The sequence below is a fragment of the Trachemys scripta genome, chromosome 4, assembly GCF_013100865.1.
Source record: "Trachemys scripta elegans isolate TJP31775 chromosome 4, CAS_Tse_1.0, whole genome shotgun sequence".
NCBI classification, from domain to species: domain Eukaryota; kingdom Metazoa; phylum Chordata; order Testudines; family Emydidae; genus Trachemys; species Trachemys scripta.
The window spans coordinates 18,277,496-18,295,713 of record NC_048301.1 but is presented as its reverse complement, the minus strand read 5'-3'; the positions used below and the strand labels follow the sequence as shown (position 1 = coordinate 18,295,713).

At 42.5% G+C, this 18,218-nt stretch overlaps 1 protein-coding gene across 2 annotated transcripts in view; it reads left to right on the top strand.

Moving 5' to 3' along the window:
• The window catches only part of PLD4 (phospholipase D family member 4), a 19,254-nt gene extending 1,300 nt beyond the window's left edge, over nucleotides 1-17,954 (top strand). Inside the window, exons 1-11 of one of the 2 annotated variants that reach the window (XM_034769815.1) lie at nucleotides 914-1,258; nucleotides 5,332-5,421; nucleotides 7,542-7,750; nucleotides 8,097-8,280; nucleotides 9,331-9,451; nucleotides 9,856-9,983; nucleotides 10,225-10,425; nucleotides 11,182-11,321; nucleotides 14,111-14,276; nucleotides 15,628-15,724; nucleotides 17,363-17,954. In XM_034769815.1, coding sequence (XP_034625706.1) covers nucleotides 1,133-1,258; nucleotides 5,332-5,421; nucleotides 7,542-7,750; nucleotides 8,097-8,280; nucleotides 9,331-9,451; nucleotides 9,856-9,983; nucleotides 10,225-10,425; nucleotides 11,182-11,321; nucleotides 14,111-14,276; nucleotides 15,628-15,724; nucleotides 17,363-17,580 — 1,680 coding nt within the window. In that variant the 5' untranslated portion in view covers nucleotides 914-1,132 and the 3' untranslated portion in view covers nucleotides 17,581-17,954. Of the gene's footprint in view, nucleotides 1-913; nucleotides 1,259-5,331; nucleotides 5,422-7,541; nucleotides 7,751-8,096; nucleotides 8,281-9,330; nucleotides 9,452-9,855; nucleotides 9,984-10,224; nucleotides 10,426-11,181; nucleotides 11,322-14,110; nucleotides 14,277-15,627; nucleotides 15,725-17,362 lie in introns of those variants that run through there. The other variant, XM_034769816.1, reaches the window with a different exon arrangement.
• Nucleotides 17,955-18,218: the final 264 nt, after the last annotated feature.

The following is an 18,218-nucleotide window of genomic DNA, read 5'->3' as shown; positions in this document are numbered from 1 at the left end:
GGCTCTTAAAAAGAGCCAAAGAGTCGGGGAGGAGCAGAGCCGCCATTTTCCCGGACATGTTCGGCTTTTTGGCAACTCCCCCTGGACGGGGGTTTGACTGCCGAAAAGCCGGACATGTCCGGGAAAAAGAGGACGTATGGTAACCCTATTGTTGTCTTGTGCAATTTCAGAGTCCTGAATCTTTAGTCTCATGCAGACAGTAGGAATCGCTGCTGCCACAGGCTGCAGTATCATGTTTAATAAATGAGAGCGGATGCTAATCAACGGGCATGATGTAGTGCTAGAGGGGGCCAGAATTAAGTCTGGCATACAGCACTCACTAGTGGGTGGTGCTACACCTGGGGAGAAATCCCAGCCCCTATCAAAATCAATGGAAGTTTAGTCATAGACTTCAGTGGGGCCAGGATATCATGCCCGGTATGTAGTCAAAACAGCGTGGCTGGCTGTTAAAGCTGCTGCCATGTGTGGCACTGACTCTGTGCCTTTGGTTCAGCCTCTTTTACCTTTATTGTGATAGAAACACCTAATCTGGGAGGGGAGTGGTGGGCTGGGGATGGGCCCAATGATGGGGTATGGAAGTTCTGCCTTGACTGCAATGGGGCCAGGATTTTGTGTGGTGTTTTTAAAACCTTTATGCACTAAGGGCTCAATCCTGCAAGATGCAAGCAATTCAGTGGGTGCTGAGGGGGCTTAGTATACCCAGGAAGTCAATGCAAGTTCAGGGTACTCAGCACACCTTGTTACTTGGCACCTTGCAGGGTTGGGCCCTCAGAGCTTGTGCTAAGTGCAATAAGAGTCGATATTATTGAAGTAAACCTGCTGGATCATCTCATGTGGACACTGCATTGAAGATCTATCACGCCCCCTAACACAGCCTTTCTCTGTAGCCTTTCAGTGCTGATCTAGGATTTGATCCTGCACCACTGAAGCCAGTGGAAATAGGGCCCTAGGGGCTGTTTGGAAAGCAACTTCAGTGGAAACTATGCTGATTTACACCAGTGGAGGATTGGGCCCCACAGTCCGAGGTGTCACTCGGATAGGCAGAGCCAGATACTGACTTGGGATCTCTATCTATTTATGAGCTTTGTGAAACTCCCGCCCTGAAGAGGAAGTTAACTACAGCAAAAAGCAAATGTGGAAGGGGGGTGGGGGCACAAATCTGTTGCAGGAGATTTTGTCTGCTGGCTGCCAGAACAGCAGCTGTCAGCCTGATCAAAAGAAGGCAGAGCATTTTCACAGCAGACTGTCTGCCAAGATGGTAAGTACTTCGAACGATTATGCTGTCATCTTGTACTTTTGGGAAACAGGGAGATGAATGCACCTTACTAATTTGAGGCACATAAAACAGCTTCCATCTGTTTTATCTGGGCGGGGTGTTTTATTCTAGACTCATCTTTGTAAATATTTGAAATTCAGAATCTGAAACAGTTCATTTCTCCTGGAGAAAAAAACTCATCAGAAGCCCAAATTGAGGCTCTTTTGTTGCTGTTACTATTTAACAGTCCCCTAATACGACACCATCAAAAGGGATTTTGGAGCGGAAAAACCCAATCCACCTCTATATGACGCTTAAATACCCCAACCTGTGTATCTCCAGGTAGTCTAGTATTAGCCTATCTGTTGAAATCTGATAAGGAAAATTAAAAAAGACTTTTGTTCTTCGCACTTTGTCACTTACTTTCAGCGACTAAAGTCCACCAAAGTCAAACAAAGCTGCTAATGAGTTGTGGTTCCTTATTGGGCTACTACTTCTGCTTTTCTGTTAAGAGTTCTGTTTGATTCCAGAGTATTCTTTTATTATTATTTTTATTATTATTAAAATTTGGGACCACATCCTCAGCTTGTGTAAGTAGGTATAGTTCGATTGACTTCAATGCATCAGAGTCAGTGGTACATAGAATTCCCTAATTTGAACAAAATGGGGTTTTTATTCCGTGTGCTTTTGATGGCAAGTGGGAGGCTGTTCATGATAATATGTAAAAGAGAAATGCTGCTGTCCAAACCCATCTTGTAACTGATACCGGAAAAGAGAAGTGAAACCGCTTTTGCAAGTTCTAGATGCTAAGGCATAATGTATCTGTAGGCGCATATAACAGGGCTGCGGTTCTTTCAAGGGAACCTGGCATCAGACAACATGCGGCAGAAAAGGATTTAACATGGGGAGTGGGATGGGCTAGATGGCACCTCACAGGGCTTTCCTATATCTGAGTTTTCTGATTCCACCAAGTGCACTCAGAGTGGAAGGTTTGTCACCAAGCGCTCTAGCCAGAAGCAGCAGCTGCTCGGATTGCTGCACTGGGCGGAGGGATAAAGCATCCCCGCTCCCCAATACCCCATTCCAGACCCAGAACTGTGCAGGGGAGCCCCCCCCCACACACATTGTGGAGGGACTAAGACCCAGGTGGTGCCTCCCACATGTGCAGCTGCAAAAGCTGCCATAGCAGAGACTTCTGGACATTCGGAGAACTTTCTACAGGTTTGACTGGACTTTCTTTGCCCTGTGCTGACTGGCTGCTTGCTCCAGGTCTCCCCCTCTGTCCCAGCAGGGGCTATGGAGTGCCATTTAAAGTGGGGGGATACATTGCCCTTTCTTCCCCCCCCCCACCCCTGCCTGAACCCCTTCTTCCCCTCTCAGGCACATCACTTACCTCACCATCAGCCTGCCCATCCCTGCCCCCGGGCCAATGAACCGCTACACCCACCTCCTCTCGGGAGCCTGAGCCCTTGGGGGACTCTCCCTACTGTCCACTCCCAAGAGCCCCTGCCACCCCCACTCCACTCCTTACCTTACCCCTCCCTGCTGGTGATCCTCGCCCTCGGGTAACAGGTCCCTACCTCTTCCAGTCCCGTGCCCAGCACTAAGAGGACCTGCATGGTTTCGGCAGCTGGCAGGGGAGGGCCAGGCGTGCAGCACACTGCCCACTGTACATGCAGATTGGGACCTAGGTGCCGGTTGCAGGGTGCTCCCAGCTGTGACGTGCACAGTCACTCGTTACGAGACCCCCCCCCCATGCACACAGCTGCACATGAGCGCAGCCAAAACCCCAGCAGATTACATCTCTTGACTGGCAACCGGCACGAGAATAGAAAACCCCTTATTTTCCATGTACCTGCTTAAAAATGGTGAGGCCGTAGCCTGGGCAGTGCCCCTCCCCCAGCTCTGTAGCCCTATGCCTCACAATCTCTTCCCTTCAGCCTCACTCCACACCTGCCTGCTTATCCTCTTTTCATCTGGCCTGTCCCCCACACCACCCTTCGTTTCAATGTCCCCTTTCCCTTTTCTTTCCAGTTAGGTGACCGCCTCCTAACTAAACCCACATCCCAAACAATGTGGTGGAACTAAGATGGAGTTTGCCACCATCACATTAGTCATTCTATACCCCTTCCACGACCTGGTGTCTGTCTTGTCTATTTAGACCATCAGCTCTTCAGGGCAGAGGCTGCCAATACTCCATGTTTGTATGCTGCCTAGCCCAAAGGGGCCCAGTTCTTGGTTGGTCTTTAGCCACTACTGAAATAAACATGATTAAAAATAATAATAAACAGTCCCATAGATGGAATCACAGCTTTCTCTCCTGTGCATGTGTGGGCTGTTGTTTATTAAACGTGGTTGTATTCATTCATTTTATCCTGTCATCTTTTCCTCCTCTTCTGTGTTTCTTGCTCTCGCTTCTCTACCCTTTCATCTTGCATTCTCTTCTTTCATCTGAGTCTCTTCCCTTCCCCAAATCTACATTTCAGCATCATTACTCCTTGATTGCCCACTGCTTCCTGAGATCTTCTCCTCCTCTTTCCTTCACGCCATCCAGCTCTTGGGAACCAGTCCCTACAAGCAATCTGTGTTGCAAATACATTATGGCTCAGGGACAGGAGCTGTAGACAGCAGAGGTGTAGAAAGGAGATACAGGGCCAGGATAGGTGCTCATGCCATACTCGCCCTTCTTGCCATTATCATAACTGAATCTGCCCTTCCTCAGAATGTGCTCTTTGCTTCTGAATGCATACAAATGCCTATTATCCCCCCAAATTCATCCCTGGGTAACTACAGTGACCTCAGGAGTGAGTTTGACCCTGAGGCATGTGAAGTGATTGGAAAGGCAGGGGTGGATATGGCCTTCCGACTCAGTGAGTGCACTATATTGTGGGGGAGGGCATATTGTAGGGTTGCTGCCTTCCTCATGGGGATGAGGAACTGGGAACGGGATGGGAGCTCACAGAGGGCTCAGGCCTCTGGGGTCGCTACCCTCCTGGGGGGTGGGGGAGGGCTCTGCCCTGAGTGCAGACAGGGCGCTGTTCCCAGTCCTGCCTCTTCCTGAGCTCCAGCCCCAGCACGATGATGCCAACTGCAGCAATGGTTGGAGCTGGCCCCGGTTGGGGCGGGTGAGTCACTCCCCGCTCTACTGATAGTGGGCGCCAAACCTGAGTGGCGCTGCGATCAGATTGCACGCCAGCCACTGCCGGACCAAACCTGAGCCGCACTGCATGCTCTGTGGGGGCAGCTAAGCCCATGCTAAAGCCACCTATGTGGAAAGGCAACCCCTAGTGTATCCACTAACGATTCTTACCCCGTCCTCTGGTGTGAGCTTCAGTGAGTCTAGGGGATATGGTACTGTTACAAAAGCATCAAGTACCCACCCATGTTGCCACTCCTTTCTGTAACTCCTGGAGGTTACCTCTGGCAGGCTGGGAACAGCACTACAGCAGGGATACTCTGTGGCTGGAGACCTTGATGACACTTGCATGTGGGGACAGCATAGCCTGAGCACTGGGGTTAGCTAGTTTCCTGGAGCATGGCTGCAGTGGAGAGAAGAGACTTGCAGATTTCAGCAGACCCACTTGGTCTGTGTCCCATTAACACAGTCTCTGCCTTGAAGAGCTTACAATCTAAGAAGCCAACCCCAGCGCACAGGGTAGGGAAGAAGAACAAAATATACAGTCAAAATGTTAGACCATTTAGATTTGAAAAAGATCCACTATCCCCTCTAGCTTCTGTACTTGGGCATTATTTGTTGGCTAATTTATTTGTAGGCACCATGATAGAAGTGGATGTTGAGGAGAGATTTGAAGAATGAGAGAGTCATTTCCTTGCAAATTAGCTACAAGGAATTCATTCCATGTGCAAAGACTGGGCCATGTCATCTTGGTATCTAGTAATGTCACCAAAGTTCCATAATACGATGATTGTTCTGTACGCTTGTCATTTCCAGAACTCCATAAAGTACAACTGCAGTAGCCTGGTTTTCTGTGCGTAACAGACTTTATACAAACGTTGCCATAGTACTTAATTCAGTTTCTTATTTTCCCCCCCGTACATACATTTCTATTTTGCAGATTGGAAAAAATGCTTTTAAAAAATCCCTGCTGTTAAATGAGTATTCCTATGTGAAATTAAACTCAAATGACCAAAAAGGCATCAAAGCGGTAGGTATTCAAACACACCATGGTGAGTGAATGATAACTGAGAATACACAGCTTGTATCAAGATCGCTCAGAAAAAATAGCAATTTAATAATAATATTTTTATTATATGGGTTAGAATTACAAGTTGGCTCTGAGCCTGTTTGCAGCAAAGTCAGTGGCCAAAATCCTCATTGACTTATCCGGGGCCCTGATCGGCCCCACAGTGTGTGACAATATAGAGACCAGTCCTGCAGCCTTTGCTTGTGAGAGTAACGCCCACTCATGCAGGCCGTGCCATGTACTTTGTTGGTGCTCAGATCCGACAGTGACAGGAGGCAAATAGATAAATAGACAAATTTAGTGGACCATATTTCCAGCTGGTATATATCAGCACAGCTTCACTGAAGTCAATGGAGCCCTGTCAATTTACCCACCAGCTGAGGATCTGGGCCACTGACTTCAGTGAAATTACTGTGGATTTATCCTTTAAAATGGCCCATGTAATACAGCAGATGAAATTCATCTGCAAGGCCAATGTACCACTTGGATACTATTTTAAGGGATTTAAGCGATTCATCGAGCCTTGTGTGTGTATGTGTCTTAGAATCATAGTCCAGTCCCCTGCACTCATGGCAAGTATTATCTAGACTGGGGTGAAAGTACTCGGGTGAACGTTCCCCCTGATTTAGTCACCAAGTAACAATCCATTAGAATTATTTAATCCACCCAAACTTGCTCCCAGCACTCTGGCATAGGGGTGCTAAGCACAGGTTGTCTTCTATGTGGATTTCTTCCCTTGCGAACCCATATTACAATATAACTCATGCCATTAACATTCATAGGGTGAAATCCTCACCCTGTTGAAATCAATGGGAATTTTGCAACTGACATCAATGAGAGTGGGAATGGACTGTGAGTCACACCATTTCTTAATTAGATGATCCATCTGTAATCTGTTAGCGTTACAGGCCAAAATGCTCATCTTAGGTGGGTTTGTTTTATACAGAGGTTCACCCTTCAACTGATGGTAGCGTCGCAAACATTAGAGAATTTACACAAAAATTAAAACCACAGAGATTTACACTATAAGTGGTATTTTAGCTGTTTTCTTAGAGTGTTTAAAATCTAAGATGGAAGATGAATAATTGTGCTAATTTCTATTATTTACAATTATTTTTGTTTGTTCACATTTACATCTATGGCTTATCAGGCATTTTCAAATGAATAGGAAAGGAAGGTCCACTCCCTGGAGGTTTTAGAGCCCAGAGGTGTTGAGTGCCTTCCACAAGGTGCCAAACACTCCCAGCTCCTAAGAGTTACAAGAGGTACTCTCTAGAGTTGAAATCAGTGGGAGTTAGGTGCCTAAATACCTTTGAGGGTCTGGGCATGACTAGGTAAAAATGATCCTAACATTTATAATTATTGCTCCATTGCTCGATCTCCTTAATATAGGAAAGTCATATAGCAGTCACTATTATGTTGTAAGTTTCATAATGAATGCATGCACTGTACCTGTATATAAGTAAGTTCGCCAAACATTCTGGGTTATGAAAGACACAGAAAAAGGGAAACACCATGCTGTTAGACCAAAATGAAAGCATAAAGAGGAACACTATCGATCTCATGGACTAATGGTTTGCTAAGTTCCACTTTCCAAAGTGACATTTGAGGTATAGAAGTCTAAAAACAAACAATGGCCTGAACCAAAAAATGGCTTTATGTTTCTGATTTGTATTTATATTTATGTTTCTGACTTCTGCAAAACTGCCTGTTTGTTTTTTCCCCAAGTTTGTAAATATACCAATTATGGTTTTGACTCCATATTTCAGGCTGCGTTACAGATGAATATCTGCTATTCTTGTGTTAAAGAAAAATGAAACTTGTCAAATAAAGTTTGGGTAAAGAAAGGATTTTTGGTGTATTGGTATAAAATAAAATGTAAAAAGTAAAATCAGCCCCAAGCTCAGGGTCCTTGGTCTGAATGACGTATCTGGTGCAAATGAACTGTCTGATAGTAGCTGAAAGCAGAGTTAACATTCAGGTACTTGTTTGTAAAGTGATAGGTACCCGTTACAGTATTAATGGCTCTTGGAAGGCTTTTCAGCTATGACAAACCACCTCTAACATGAACTCTCTTCTAGGTCCAGTTCCTACTGGTGATTTCAATAGTTGGGTTTGTTGTTCTGATGGCTATTTACATCATAAAACCAGTCAACATAGATTTTCCAGAGGACAAAGAAACCATTATCAGCAGTTACCAGCAGATGGAGGAGCAAGGACTCTTTGGTGATATCTTGGAAGACAAGATGATTAATGAAGACAATGTCAATAGATGTAATGATTCATGCAAGTAAGCCAGATCTGATGGTTTAGAGAGAGAGAGAGAGTTAATTAACTGATAGAGAAATAGTCATAATGCTAACAACCGCAAAAGGAGGCAGATAGCAAAGCAACATACTGTAATAGTTTATAAAGCACCACTAATTTGGGAAGATAATTAAACTTTCTGATTACACATCTCATAGGATTACAGAAACTAGAGCCAGCAAACACTCTCTGGTCATCTTGCCCAGCCCTAGGGGTTCTAATTCAGAATTGTCCATTACCGCATAGAGAGAGGAATATTCTTCAGTGTCCTTCATGAAGGACTCTCAGTTCATGAATGTTTGCCTCATGATATGCAATTGCCATTGCAGTTTTGAACTTGTGGAAAGTATTCCTTATGACATGCCTTATGAGACAAATAGCACCACTGTGAAACCCTTGTACCAAGCATGGATGGGTCTTCTCAACATGGCACAGGAAAGAATTCATGTGGCTTCTTACTACTGGTCTCTCACAGGAGAAGATATAAATGTAAACGACTCATCTTCTGAAGAGGTAAGAGAAAAACAGGAATAAGCTCACATATGATCCATGGAGCAGTGCACCTATCCAGTCTGGCTCCAGGACCCTCCATTGCCACAGTTTACCCTCATTTCATACCATCCTCTTGGCCTTCAGAGATTGACATGACAGAGGCGGCTTAGCCCTCCAGCCAAATCACAAGAAAGCCACGCCGTCCGGGGCACCAAAGCCCAAGCAAACACAAAACCAAGAGTCTTCCACCCTGATCTTCCTTTCCAAGAGTCTCTCTTCTCTTCCAAAGCTGCCCTTCCCCTGGGCTCAGCTCTGCCCTCTCCTGGCCTCTATTCAGTCTTTATGTGCCTGCCCTTGTTTGCAGGGATCACGGCTTCACCTCACTAGGTGGCAGTGTAGGAGAAACCCTTGCTCACCTTCTTCTATGGGTTTCCAGCCTTCAGAACCCGACACAACAGGGCTTTCCACTATCTCGGCTGCCTGCCGCTCCTTCCAATGTCCTCTTCCTATAGTATGTGCCATCCCAGTACTTCTCTCTCTCTCCCTGTGACCCAGAAGCTGCTTTTATCCCTTCCTCCTTCCTATGACCTGCCTGTCACATGATTTTGCTCATTTCCTCCACCTGGTTGAAGAGACGAGTGTGGCAGAGGTGCAACTGAGCCCCTACCCTCTTAAAGGGCCAGCTCATCCTGTTCTAATCCCTACTACTTTCATCCTCAAATAAAAATGATTCAGAAAATTAATTCGATGTATCAGCAGCCAATAGTTTTTGTTGCCGTTTGCATTTCATCTTTGAACTCCAGAAATATTTCAGTTCTAATGTTTTCTGTGTTTGGCTGTAATGACCTTACAGCAAATGATATTAATTGATAGGAAGCAAAGCTGTATTTATAAATTGGATCAAGATCTTTATTTTGTGTCTTTAGTCCATCTCTAGCTGAAACTCACTTAAAGATAAGATATTCCCATCCTTGTATTGTGTGTGTTTCCTTCAAATTAAGTGCCTATTTTTAGAAGGTCCTTGCTGTTTATTGCCATAGTGCAGCATAATGAATGGTGCATTATGCGCAGGGTGAAGATATTCTGAAGAAGTTCGAAAGTTTACTTATGGAGAATGTCTCAGTGTATATTGCAACAAGCCTGCCAACTTTAGCTGTCAATTCAACTGATCTTAAGGTTTTGAAGAAAAAAGGTAACTATGTAATTCACAAGGTCTCTACAGTTCTGCAGTGTTGTAAACACGGACCCAAGTAAACAATGTTGTAAACAAGGACCCAAGGATCCAATTCAGCTCATGTTTAATTTGCAATCAATGAGACTACTCACATGCTTAAAGTTAAGCATGAGTTTAAGTGCTTTGCTGGATTGGGTCCTTTGTGAATATTGATATACAGTTAAGGTACTTTTCTGAAAGTTAAGCTTTAGCAAGTATTCATATCATACAAGTACTAGAAATCCATACACGTTCTGGTCACCACAAGAATGATACAGATTACACTCTATTTTCATGTTAATATTAAAATTAAAAGCTGTTTTGGGAATTACTTTAGCTAAAACATGTTTGTTTCCCCCCCCGCACTCAATATCTTTCCTTAGGGGCTCATGTAAGAAGGGTCAATTTTGGACATTTGACAAAAGGTGTGCTGCATTCCAAATTCTGGATTGTAGACATGAAACACATGTATATTGGCAGTGCAAATATGGACTGGAGGTCATTTTCTCAGGTCAGATGTACTTTATACTGCTAAACATAAACTCACCTCAATACACATGGTGGAGATGATATCCATGGGATAAATTTCAGAGCCATGTGAGAAATGATCATTCACATATTTTATTATAATTCTCCGTGCCAACACATGACAGTAATATAAAATATGGGCACATCAGGAAAACAATGTGGGGTGAAGAAAGCCTTTGAGGTGTAAGATAGCGGGTTTTGACATATGTTTACTCTCTCTGCAGGTGAAAGAAGTTGGTGCCGTGATATACAACTGCAGCTGCTTAGCCAATGATCTATGGAAAACGTTCAGAACATACTGGGATCTTGGGCACGCTAATGCCACCGTTCCCTCTCCATGGCCGAGCAATTATTCCACTAAAATTAACAAGTATAGGCCTCTGGACGTGCAGTTTAATGGAACCTTGACAACAGCCTATTTTTCTGTAAGCAGATTTAAAATTAAAATATTTTTTGGTAAACTGTGGTAAACTGTTTCCTGGAAATGTCCTATTCTGTATTTTTCTCTTTACTCGGGCTCATTTATGCTCTACTCAGGTTGAGTAGCAACTTAGTCCACAATTCAGTGGAATACTGAATCCCCTCCATTCAGTGGGGCTACTCATGGAATAAGGTCCTACGCAACATGAGTAAGGGATATAGAACCAGGCCCCGTATCTTCAGATGAAAACATAGGGACAGATCCTGCCATAGGTCACTCACATTTTGTAGTAACTTACTGCTCAGGTCTTCCCATTCATTTGAAAGAGACTACTTTAGGATTAATGCATCACTCAGTGTGAATAAGAGTGGCAAAATCTGGCCCGTAGTAAATAGTGTGTTGCAATTCTAGCCCATGATGGTTTTTAAATTTTCTTTTACTACCTTGTAATGGCTAGTAGATTTGAAATACAGAATTACTGACCTATTCTATAGGGTTTCTTCTTTATTATATTAGCTATCTGATGGACACATTGATTATATTCTGGGATTTTGGGTCCAGTTTTCGAATCTAAAAATTGTATACACGGTTCCTGAACCTGTAAATGAATACAGCTCAGGAAATTCTGTATGTGTAATCAAAACTGAGTAGAGGTTAATATAATTCAATCAATTAAATTTTGTTGAAAGAAAATGTAAATAGTAGGACAGGAACAGAGAAATGTACGATGATCATCAGACTTTGTTTCCCTCCTTTACAGGCCTCTCCTCCTGTGTTTTGCCCAAAGGGTCGTACTCACGACCTCATTTCTATTATTGATGTTATAAATGATGCAGAAGAATATGTGTATATCTCAGTCATGGAGTATTTTCCTACAACCCGCTTCAGACACCCAGCAAAGTAGGAGATTAAACCTGGATCAAGCAGTCAACTGGTTTCATAACTAAATGTCCTTTGCTTTTGCAAAAATTTGTTCTTACCAAAAATGCGGCATTTTCCCCCTTTAGAAATATTAATATTATTTTTTCACCCATGGAGTGAACTGAGACTTTGGACATTCTGCAGTTGTTATGCCATTGCAAAGTGTGTATAAAACACTACCCGTCTGTTTTGGTAGCATTTTACATTGACTTTGCTCTCACTTCATAGCTTCATGGAAATGTATGTAGGGCTGGAAGGGAGCTCAAGAAGTCATGATGTCCAGCCCCCCTGTGCTTAGGTAGGGCCATCTAAACATAGCCACTCCCTGACAGGTGTTTATTCAACCTGTTCTTAAAATCTTTCAGTCACGGGGATTCCACAATCTCCCATGGAAGCCTAGTTGTGCTTAACTACACTTATTGTTAGAAAGTTTACTGGAATAAATACCTACACAGGCTGTAGGGCAATGAAGAATCAGGCCCTTTCTCTCCAAACTTTACTCAAGGCAAAAGCATAGCAGTTAGAAGAACCTAGGGAGATACGTTCGGGGTAAAATTTTCAAAAGAAAACGTTGCTCTTCCTGGCCTCTCTCAATGGTCTCTGGTCTCCTCTGCTTCCTCCCATTATGGTTGCAGTATTAGATGAAGCTTTTTTGCCTTTTCCTCCTACTTTACAAGTACTTCTATGGGCATTCAGACTCTTCACTGAGGCTGTGAATGCCTGGAGAAGGAGCCATAAAAGAAGGGAAGTAGCAGGCACTATATGGTCAGCTAGTGCTCTGTGGACCACAAGCAGATTCTGGGTTTAGAATTATATAGTCTCTGATCATAAGCTTCGCTCTGAGTAATACAGAAATCTGTGGAGTCATTAGGTGTTTTTAAAAAAGCCTCAAAAACCCTCAGCTGCACTTGAATTAGGAAGTTTATATGCAGCCAACCTCTCTGAGTATTTTAAATTATATCTGTATCTAGCACTTCTGGGTTATCTAATCACTAAAAAAAGTCTGATAGAGATCATATGTAATTACATATATGTGTGTGTTGCTTCAAGTCTCCTGTAAGGAACAGAGTGGGCCCTGTGTTGCCGTTTAGTTTATGCATCTATCAACAGTCATATCATGGTACATGTGCTCAGAAATGATCATTGTTCCATAATGAATGCATGACAGTGTGTATTACCTGCAGCCCTCGGCATCTATAGAGAGAGATGGGTTATAGAATCATAGAAATGTAGGGCTGAAAAGGATCTTGAGAGGTCATCTAGTCCAGCCCCCCGCACTGAAGCAGGACCAAGTAAACCTGGACTATTTCTGACAGGTGTTTGTCTAACTTATTCTTAAAACCATTAATGATGGCAGTCCACAACCTTCCTTGGAAGCCTATTTCATTGCTTAACTATCCTTTTAGTTAGAAAGTTTTTCCTAATATCAAAGTATTATCCAATCACTCACAGACCAGCTGCCACCTGATGGATAATTTTGCAAATCAGACAGTTCAGAGGAAATTCTGTTCTATGTCATATATTTGATTTTCTGTATTTCTCTTCTCCCATTCTTTTTCACTAAGAATATTTGCATGAAAACAGGCTCTTTTCCCCCTTAGGAGTCCATTATTAATGTTGTGCATTCTCTATTTGAAGCTTTAATCCCCTGTTTATGTTCTCTATGTTCTCTCCTGATCTGATGCAAATGGAGGTTTGAGGGTCCAGGGAATGCAGGATTGAGCCCTTGCACATCTCCACAGCAACCAGCTGTAATGTTACAAACTGCGGCTGATTAGTTCAGGTTGGGCAGAAAGGAACAGCTGAGGCAGCTGAACTCAGAAGGAACAAAGCTTCTGTTTTCATACCCAGGGGTTAATTAATTAAAAACGGGTAAAACAATGGCGAATAGTCCCTAAACAGAATCTTTTTCCAAGCCTTCCAAATATATTATGGCTCATGGCCCTAATTCTGAAAACACATGAGTAGCTCTGTTGCTTTCAGTGGGATGACTCTGTGTGTGTGTGTGTGTGTGTGTGTATGTGTGTGTGTGTGAGAGAGAGAGAGAGAGAGAGAGGGTCTGAGGAAACAAAGCCCTAGGTCTTTGTTTTATTGGTTAATAATTCCCTTTGGAAGCACTCCGACATCTCCCAGTGGCAGGAGAATAGGTTAAGGAAATTAATTCACCACAGCCTTGCTGGGGAACCTTGGGCAAGTTTCTGTGTGTCAGTTTCCCCATCAGTATAATGGGGCTAATAATGCTCCCCCTCCTCTGTAAAGTGCTTTATAATCTAGGGAGTGAAAGTGCTACACAGATGTTAAGAGTTAATAATTATGGGCCATATTCTGTTCTCCATGGAAGTTGTCATCAGCCTTCCCCCCAAGCATGGCTCATACAAGTGCCAGGAAGAACAGTAGTCCCTGCACTCAGAGCAGGGTCTTTCCCGGACACATGGCCTTACAGCATACTAACGGGGGCAGGCGGGGGTGGAGAGAAGATGGTGCCATGCCCTTTCCTCCATCTGCACTAGCTGATGGAATGGGACCAGTGTATATAGTGGGAACAGCCTCTGTGCACATGACACATCCAGGAGGCATTCTGCAAAATGACTCCTGGTTTATCCCCAGGGCTCCCCATTGTCTTTGACTCCAGGTAGTACCTTCAAAGGAATGATCCAGCTCTATATTATTATTGCTATGGTTATTTTGTTATCAATGTAGTGAGAGATATTTCTTGTCTCAATTTTCTCTGAATGTATTTTTCTGTTCATTTACTTTCATTCCTATAGATACTGGCCAGACATTGACAATGCTCTGAGACGTGTGGCATTCAACCACAATGTACAAATCAGGCTTTTGATCAGCTGCTGGCTTCACACTGACCCATCCATGTTCCATTACTTGCAGTCACTTCATGCTCTCAATGATCCACATACCAACATCACCATCGATGTGGTAAGATAAGAAAACTCTTTTGACATAATGGGCCATCCTTTAAAAAAGGCAGCTTTCAGGCAGGCACCACAACTACTTGTGTGTATAAATGTACAGCTATATACACAAATGCATGCGCATACAAATTTGATTACAGACCTTGCAGCAACAGCCCTTTGAAATTTGGGTCTAGGCGATGTTATTCAACATTATTCTTAACTGAACCCAGCAACTGCTTCCACCAGCACTGGTTTGATTTCAGCAGCTTTCTTGGACATATTATTAGGGTGGAAAACCAGTGAATTATGAAGCATGTTTACCGAGGAATGCCACTATATGGATAGCGATTACGTAGCTTCCAAAAGCTTTGGTGGTGCGATGTGATTGCCAGTGATAGATGTAAACAGAATATACAGCCGGACCATCTTAAGGACCTAGCTAAAGACGGAGCCAGTTGGCACTTGATCTGCAATGATTCTACATCCCTGTGGGATTGGTCATGATGACGATGATATTCTTCTAGGAAGCAATGGCTGTACTTATTTCAAGCCAGTTTGCAATATTAGTGCACATGCAAAGAAATCTACAAAGAGGATAGCTGACTCATTACAATTGTTGTGGTAATTTAATTGATAAGCTCTTCTTCACAGTCTCTAACAACTTTCACAGCATCATCTTTCTGGTGTGGCATGGTTAAGAAATTACACTTTGTCTGATTAGTAGCACCACTCACACTTTTATGAATGGGACTCCTTACTAGTGACCTCCCTGCAAATACACCAATGTGGTTACTAGGGTGAAAGCCCAGCTTGGTTCAGGTGGATGGATAGAGGAGAATAACAGAATCAAGATGGATGGATTTTTAGCAGGGAAGATAACAAACAATGGTTTGAAATGTAATTTTAATTAAAGTAAAAAAATTGTAAGGCACTGTTGCTCTTTGCAATACCAGTCTCTGTCTGGGATCAGCCCATTCAACTGTACAGTAACGCTCAACAATCAGTGATGAATGCAGAATAGTAAGACTATTAAACAGCTGTCTACATCTGTATTTAGTTGTCTTTACTGTAATATGATAGCTCTTTCACAGATGGAACATTGTGAAGTACATATTATACTTATCTGATCACACTGTCTTATCCAGTTTTGCTCACAGTGCAGTCACCAGTTTGTCCAAGTTAGTTTTCTTGACTAATAGCAAAATCTGTCTTATAAACCATCTAAAGCCAGAGCTTTTGAAAATATTGTTCTATTCTATTCTATTCTATATAGATTTTTATTTGAAAACAAAGAAAGTTTGCAGCATCCAATAATATAATCTATGCTTCACTCCAGTAATTCTATGTATGCTTTGTAATTATTTTCCATCCAGAAAATCTTCATTGTTCCAGTTCTGAATCACACAAACATCCCTTTCGGGAGAGTGAACCACAACAAATATATGGTCACTGATAAAGTGGCGTATATTGGTAAGCGTCCTATTTTGAATATGTATAGTTTCTTTGTTTTATTGGTTAATAATTCCCTTTGGAAGCACTCCGACATCTCCCAGTGGCAGGAGAATACGTTAAGGAAATTAATTCACCACAGCCTTGCTGGGGAACCTTGGGCAAGTTTCTGTGTGTCAGTTTCCCCATCAGTATAATGGGGCTAATAATGCCCCCCCTCCTCTGACATGATCAGAACTACAGGGTTGGGACAGAGCTGAAATGGCATTGGGTGTCGTGTCAAATGTTAGTTAAATTTACCAGGAAGGGTGCAGAAACATAGTGGTAGCTTTAGCAAAATATTTGCACTGGATAGAAAAGTAAAGACATGATGGGAGAAAATAATGTAGGGCAAATTCAGAAAGAGATTATTTTATTGGATTGCGAACCATTAAGAATGAAGTACATGGCCTTGAATGAGCAGAGATTAGTTTTATTGTCAAGCACTCGCAATAATCTCATAAATTGTGTGTTTAGATTCATGCAATGACACTTAGTATTCCAGGGAAAAAAACATTATTTTGCTTTAACAAAAGCTTAATGTGAGGAATCCATTAACCAGTTGTTTGTTAAGCAGAATTTCAGGAGTGGAGGATACAGGGGCCTCAGACACCCTAAATTATTAACCATCATGTTGGTGTTGATGTCTCATTCTCATATTAGAATCCTAGATGAGAGTAAGTGATGGAAGAGGTCACCAAGTTCACCCCCTGTCAGTGTGCGTTTGTGTCCTATTGAATTCTCTTCAGAAGATAGAGGTGAAGTTACTTACAATGAAAATGTATTTTCTACCCAAAGCACCTCTTGGAATGGATGAGAGATTTGTCTGAGTGAGACAACCTGCCACAGAAACCCTACGTACTAAAATTTGGATTTATTCACAGTGTTCAATGCTTTGTGTTATGGTAGCTGTTGACAGAGCACCAGAAATCACATTTAGCTAGATCCCAAGTATAGGACACAGTGGTTATAGGTGTTGTATTCAGCTAGACCTGTTTTCTTGTAACAAGTAAAGTTCAGCTGTATACCTTATTTTCATTTAGTCTTTTTCTTCTGATGGTTTAAAAGCTTTGCAGAGATTGCATTGTCACTGAGGCAGCTAAAGCTCTGCTGCACAGAAAACCGAGAGAGAGAGAGAGAGTGCAGAGTGAAATAAATTTACTAGATATGGACCTGAACCAAAATATCAGACCTGGAAACACCCCCCCTCCCGCCTCATGCCCCAATCCAAACTTTGTGTCTTGCTCCTATTTCTATAATGGGTACATTCAGTGCTTCTGTGCCACAACCTCCATTGTATTAGACTCCTAAAGAGCCTCCAGTTGACATTTAAAGTTGCTCGTCTATATTGGAGCCCTCAAATGAGAAACAGCCTGATTTTCAAAGATGCTGATGACTTGCAGCTCCCATTGAGTTTCATGGCATTTGTGGTTGTACCACATTTCTGAAAATCAGTCCACTTATATTTAGGTGCCTTAAATATGTATTGAAGAGTCTAACATTAGGCCCCAGGCATGACATTTCATCCAACGTCACATCTCTCATTTGCCCCTCTGCCCAACAAAATATTTGAAATCAAATTTTTCTTCCTTGTTAACCATCGATGTTTCTATCCTGTAGGGACTTCCAATTGGTCAAAAGATTACTTTAGTAATACAGCTGGAGTTGGGCTGATTGTCAACCAGACTTCAACAGATCCTCAAAGAAAGAAGCCGGTTATACAGGAACAATTAAAAAATCTTTTTGAACGAGACTGGAATTCCAAATATTCAGTAAATATGGAAGATCTACATGGGCAGAAAGACTGTGCCTGGGAAGAGGGATTAAGTTACTTATAAACTTATCAACATTTTTCTTTCTGTTTGAAATGTAACATACACGAACTACATAGTTTATTTTTTATTATTTGTCAAAGAAATCATTTTCTACTGGTATGGCCCACTACTTAATGTTCTTGGAGCATAGTTCAATATACCTGTATAATCAAATAATTTTTGGCAGGTAATATGTGAAATATTTGTATATTTGTCTGGGACAGCATTAGGCATGGGCCACATAAGCAACAACCCAGGGCACAATAAGGACCAGATTTAATCACCTAAAGATGCAGATTCATAGATTACAAGGTCAGAAGGGACCATTGTGATCATCGAGTCTGACCTCCTGTATCACACAAGCCATAGAGCTTCCCCAGAATAATTTCTAGAGTAGATGTTTCAGAAAAATATCCAATCTTTATTTTAAAATTGTCAGTGATGGAGAATCCCCCATGACCCTTCATAAGTTGTTGCAATGATTAATTACTCTTACCATTAAATTTTTACACCATATTTCCAGTCTGAATTTGTCTAGCTTCAACTTCCAGCCACTGGATCCTGTTATACCCTTTCTCTGCTAGTTTGAAGAGCCCGTTATTAAATATTTGTTCCCAATGTAAGTACTTACTGATTGTAATCAAGTCACCCCTTCCTCTTCT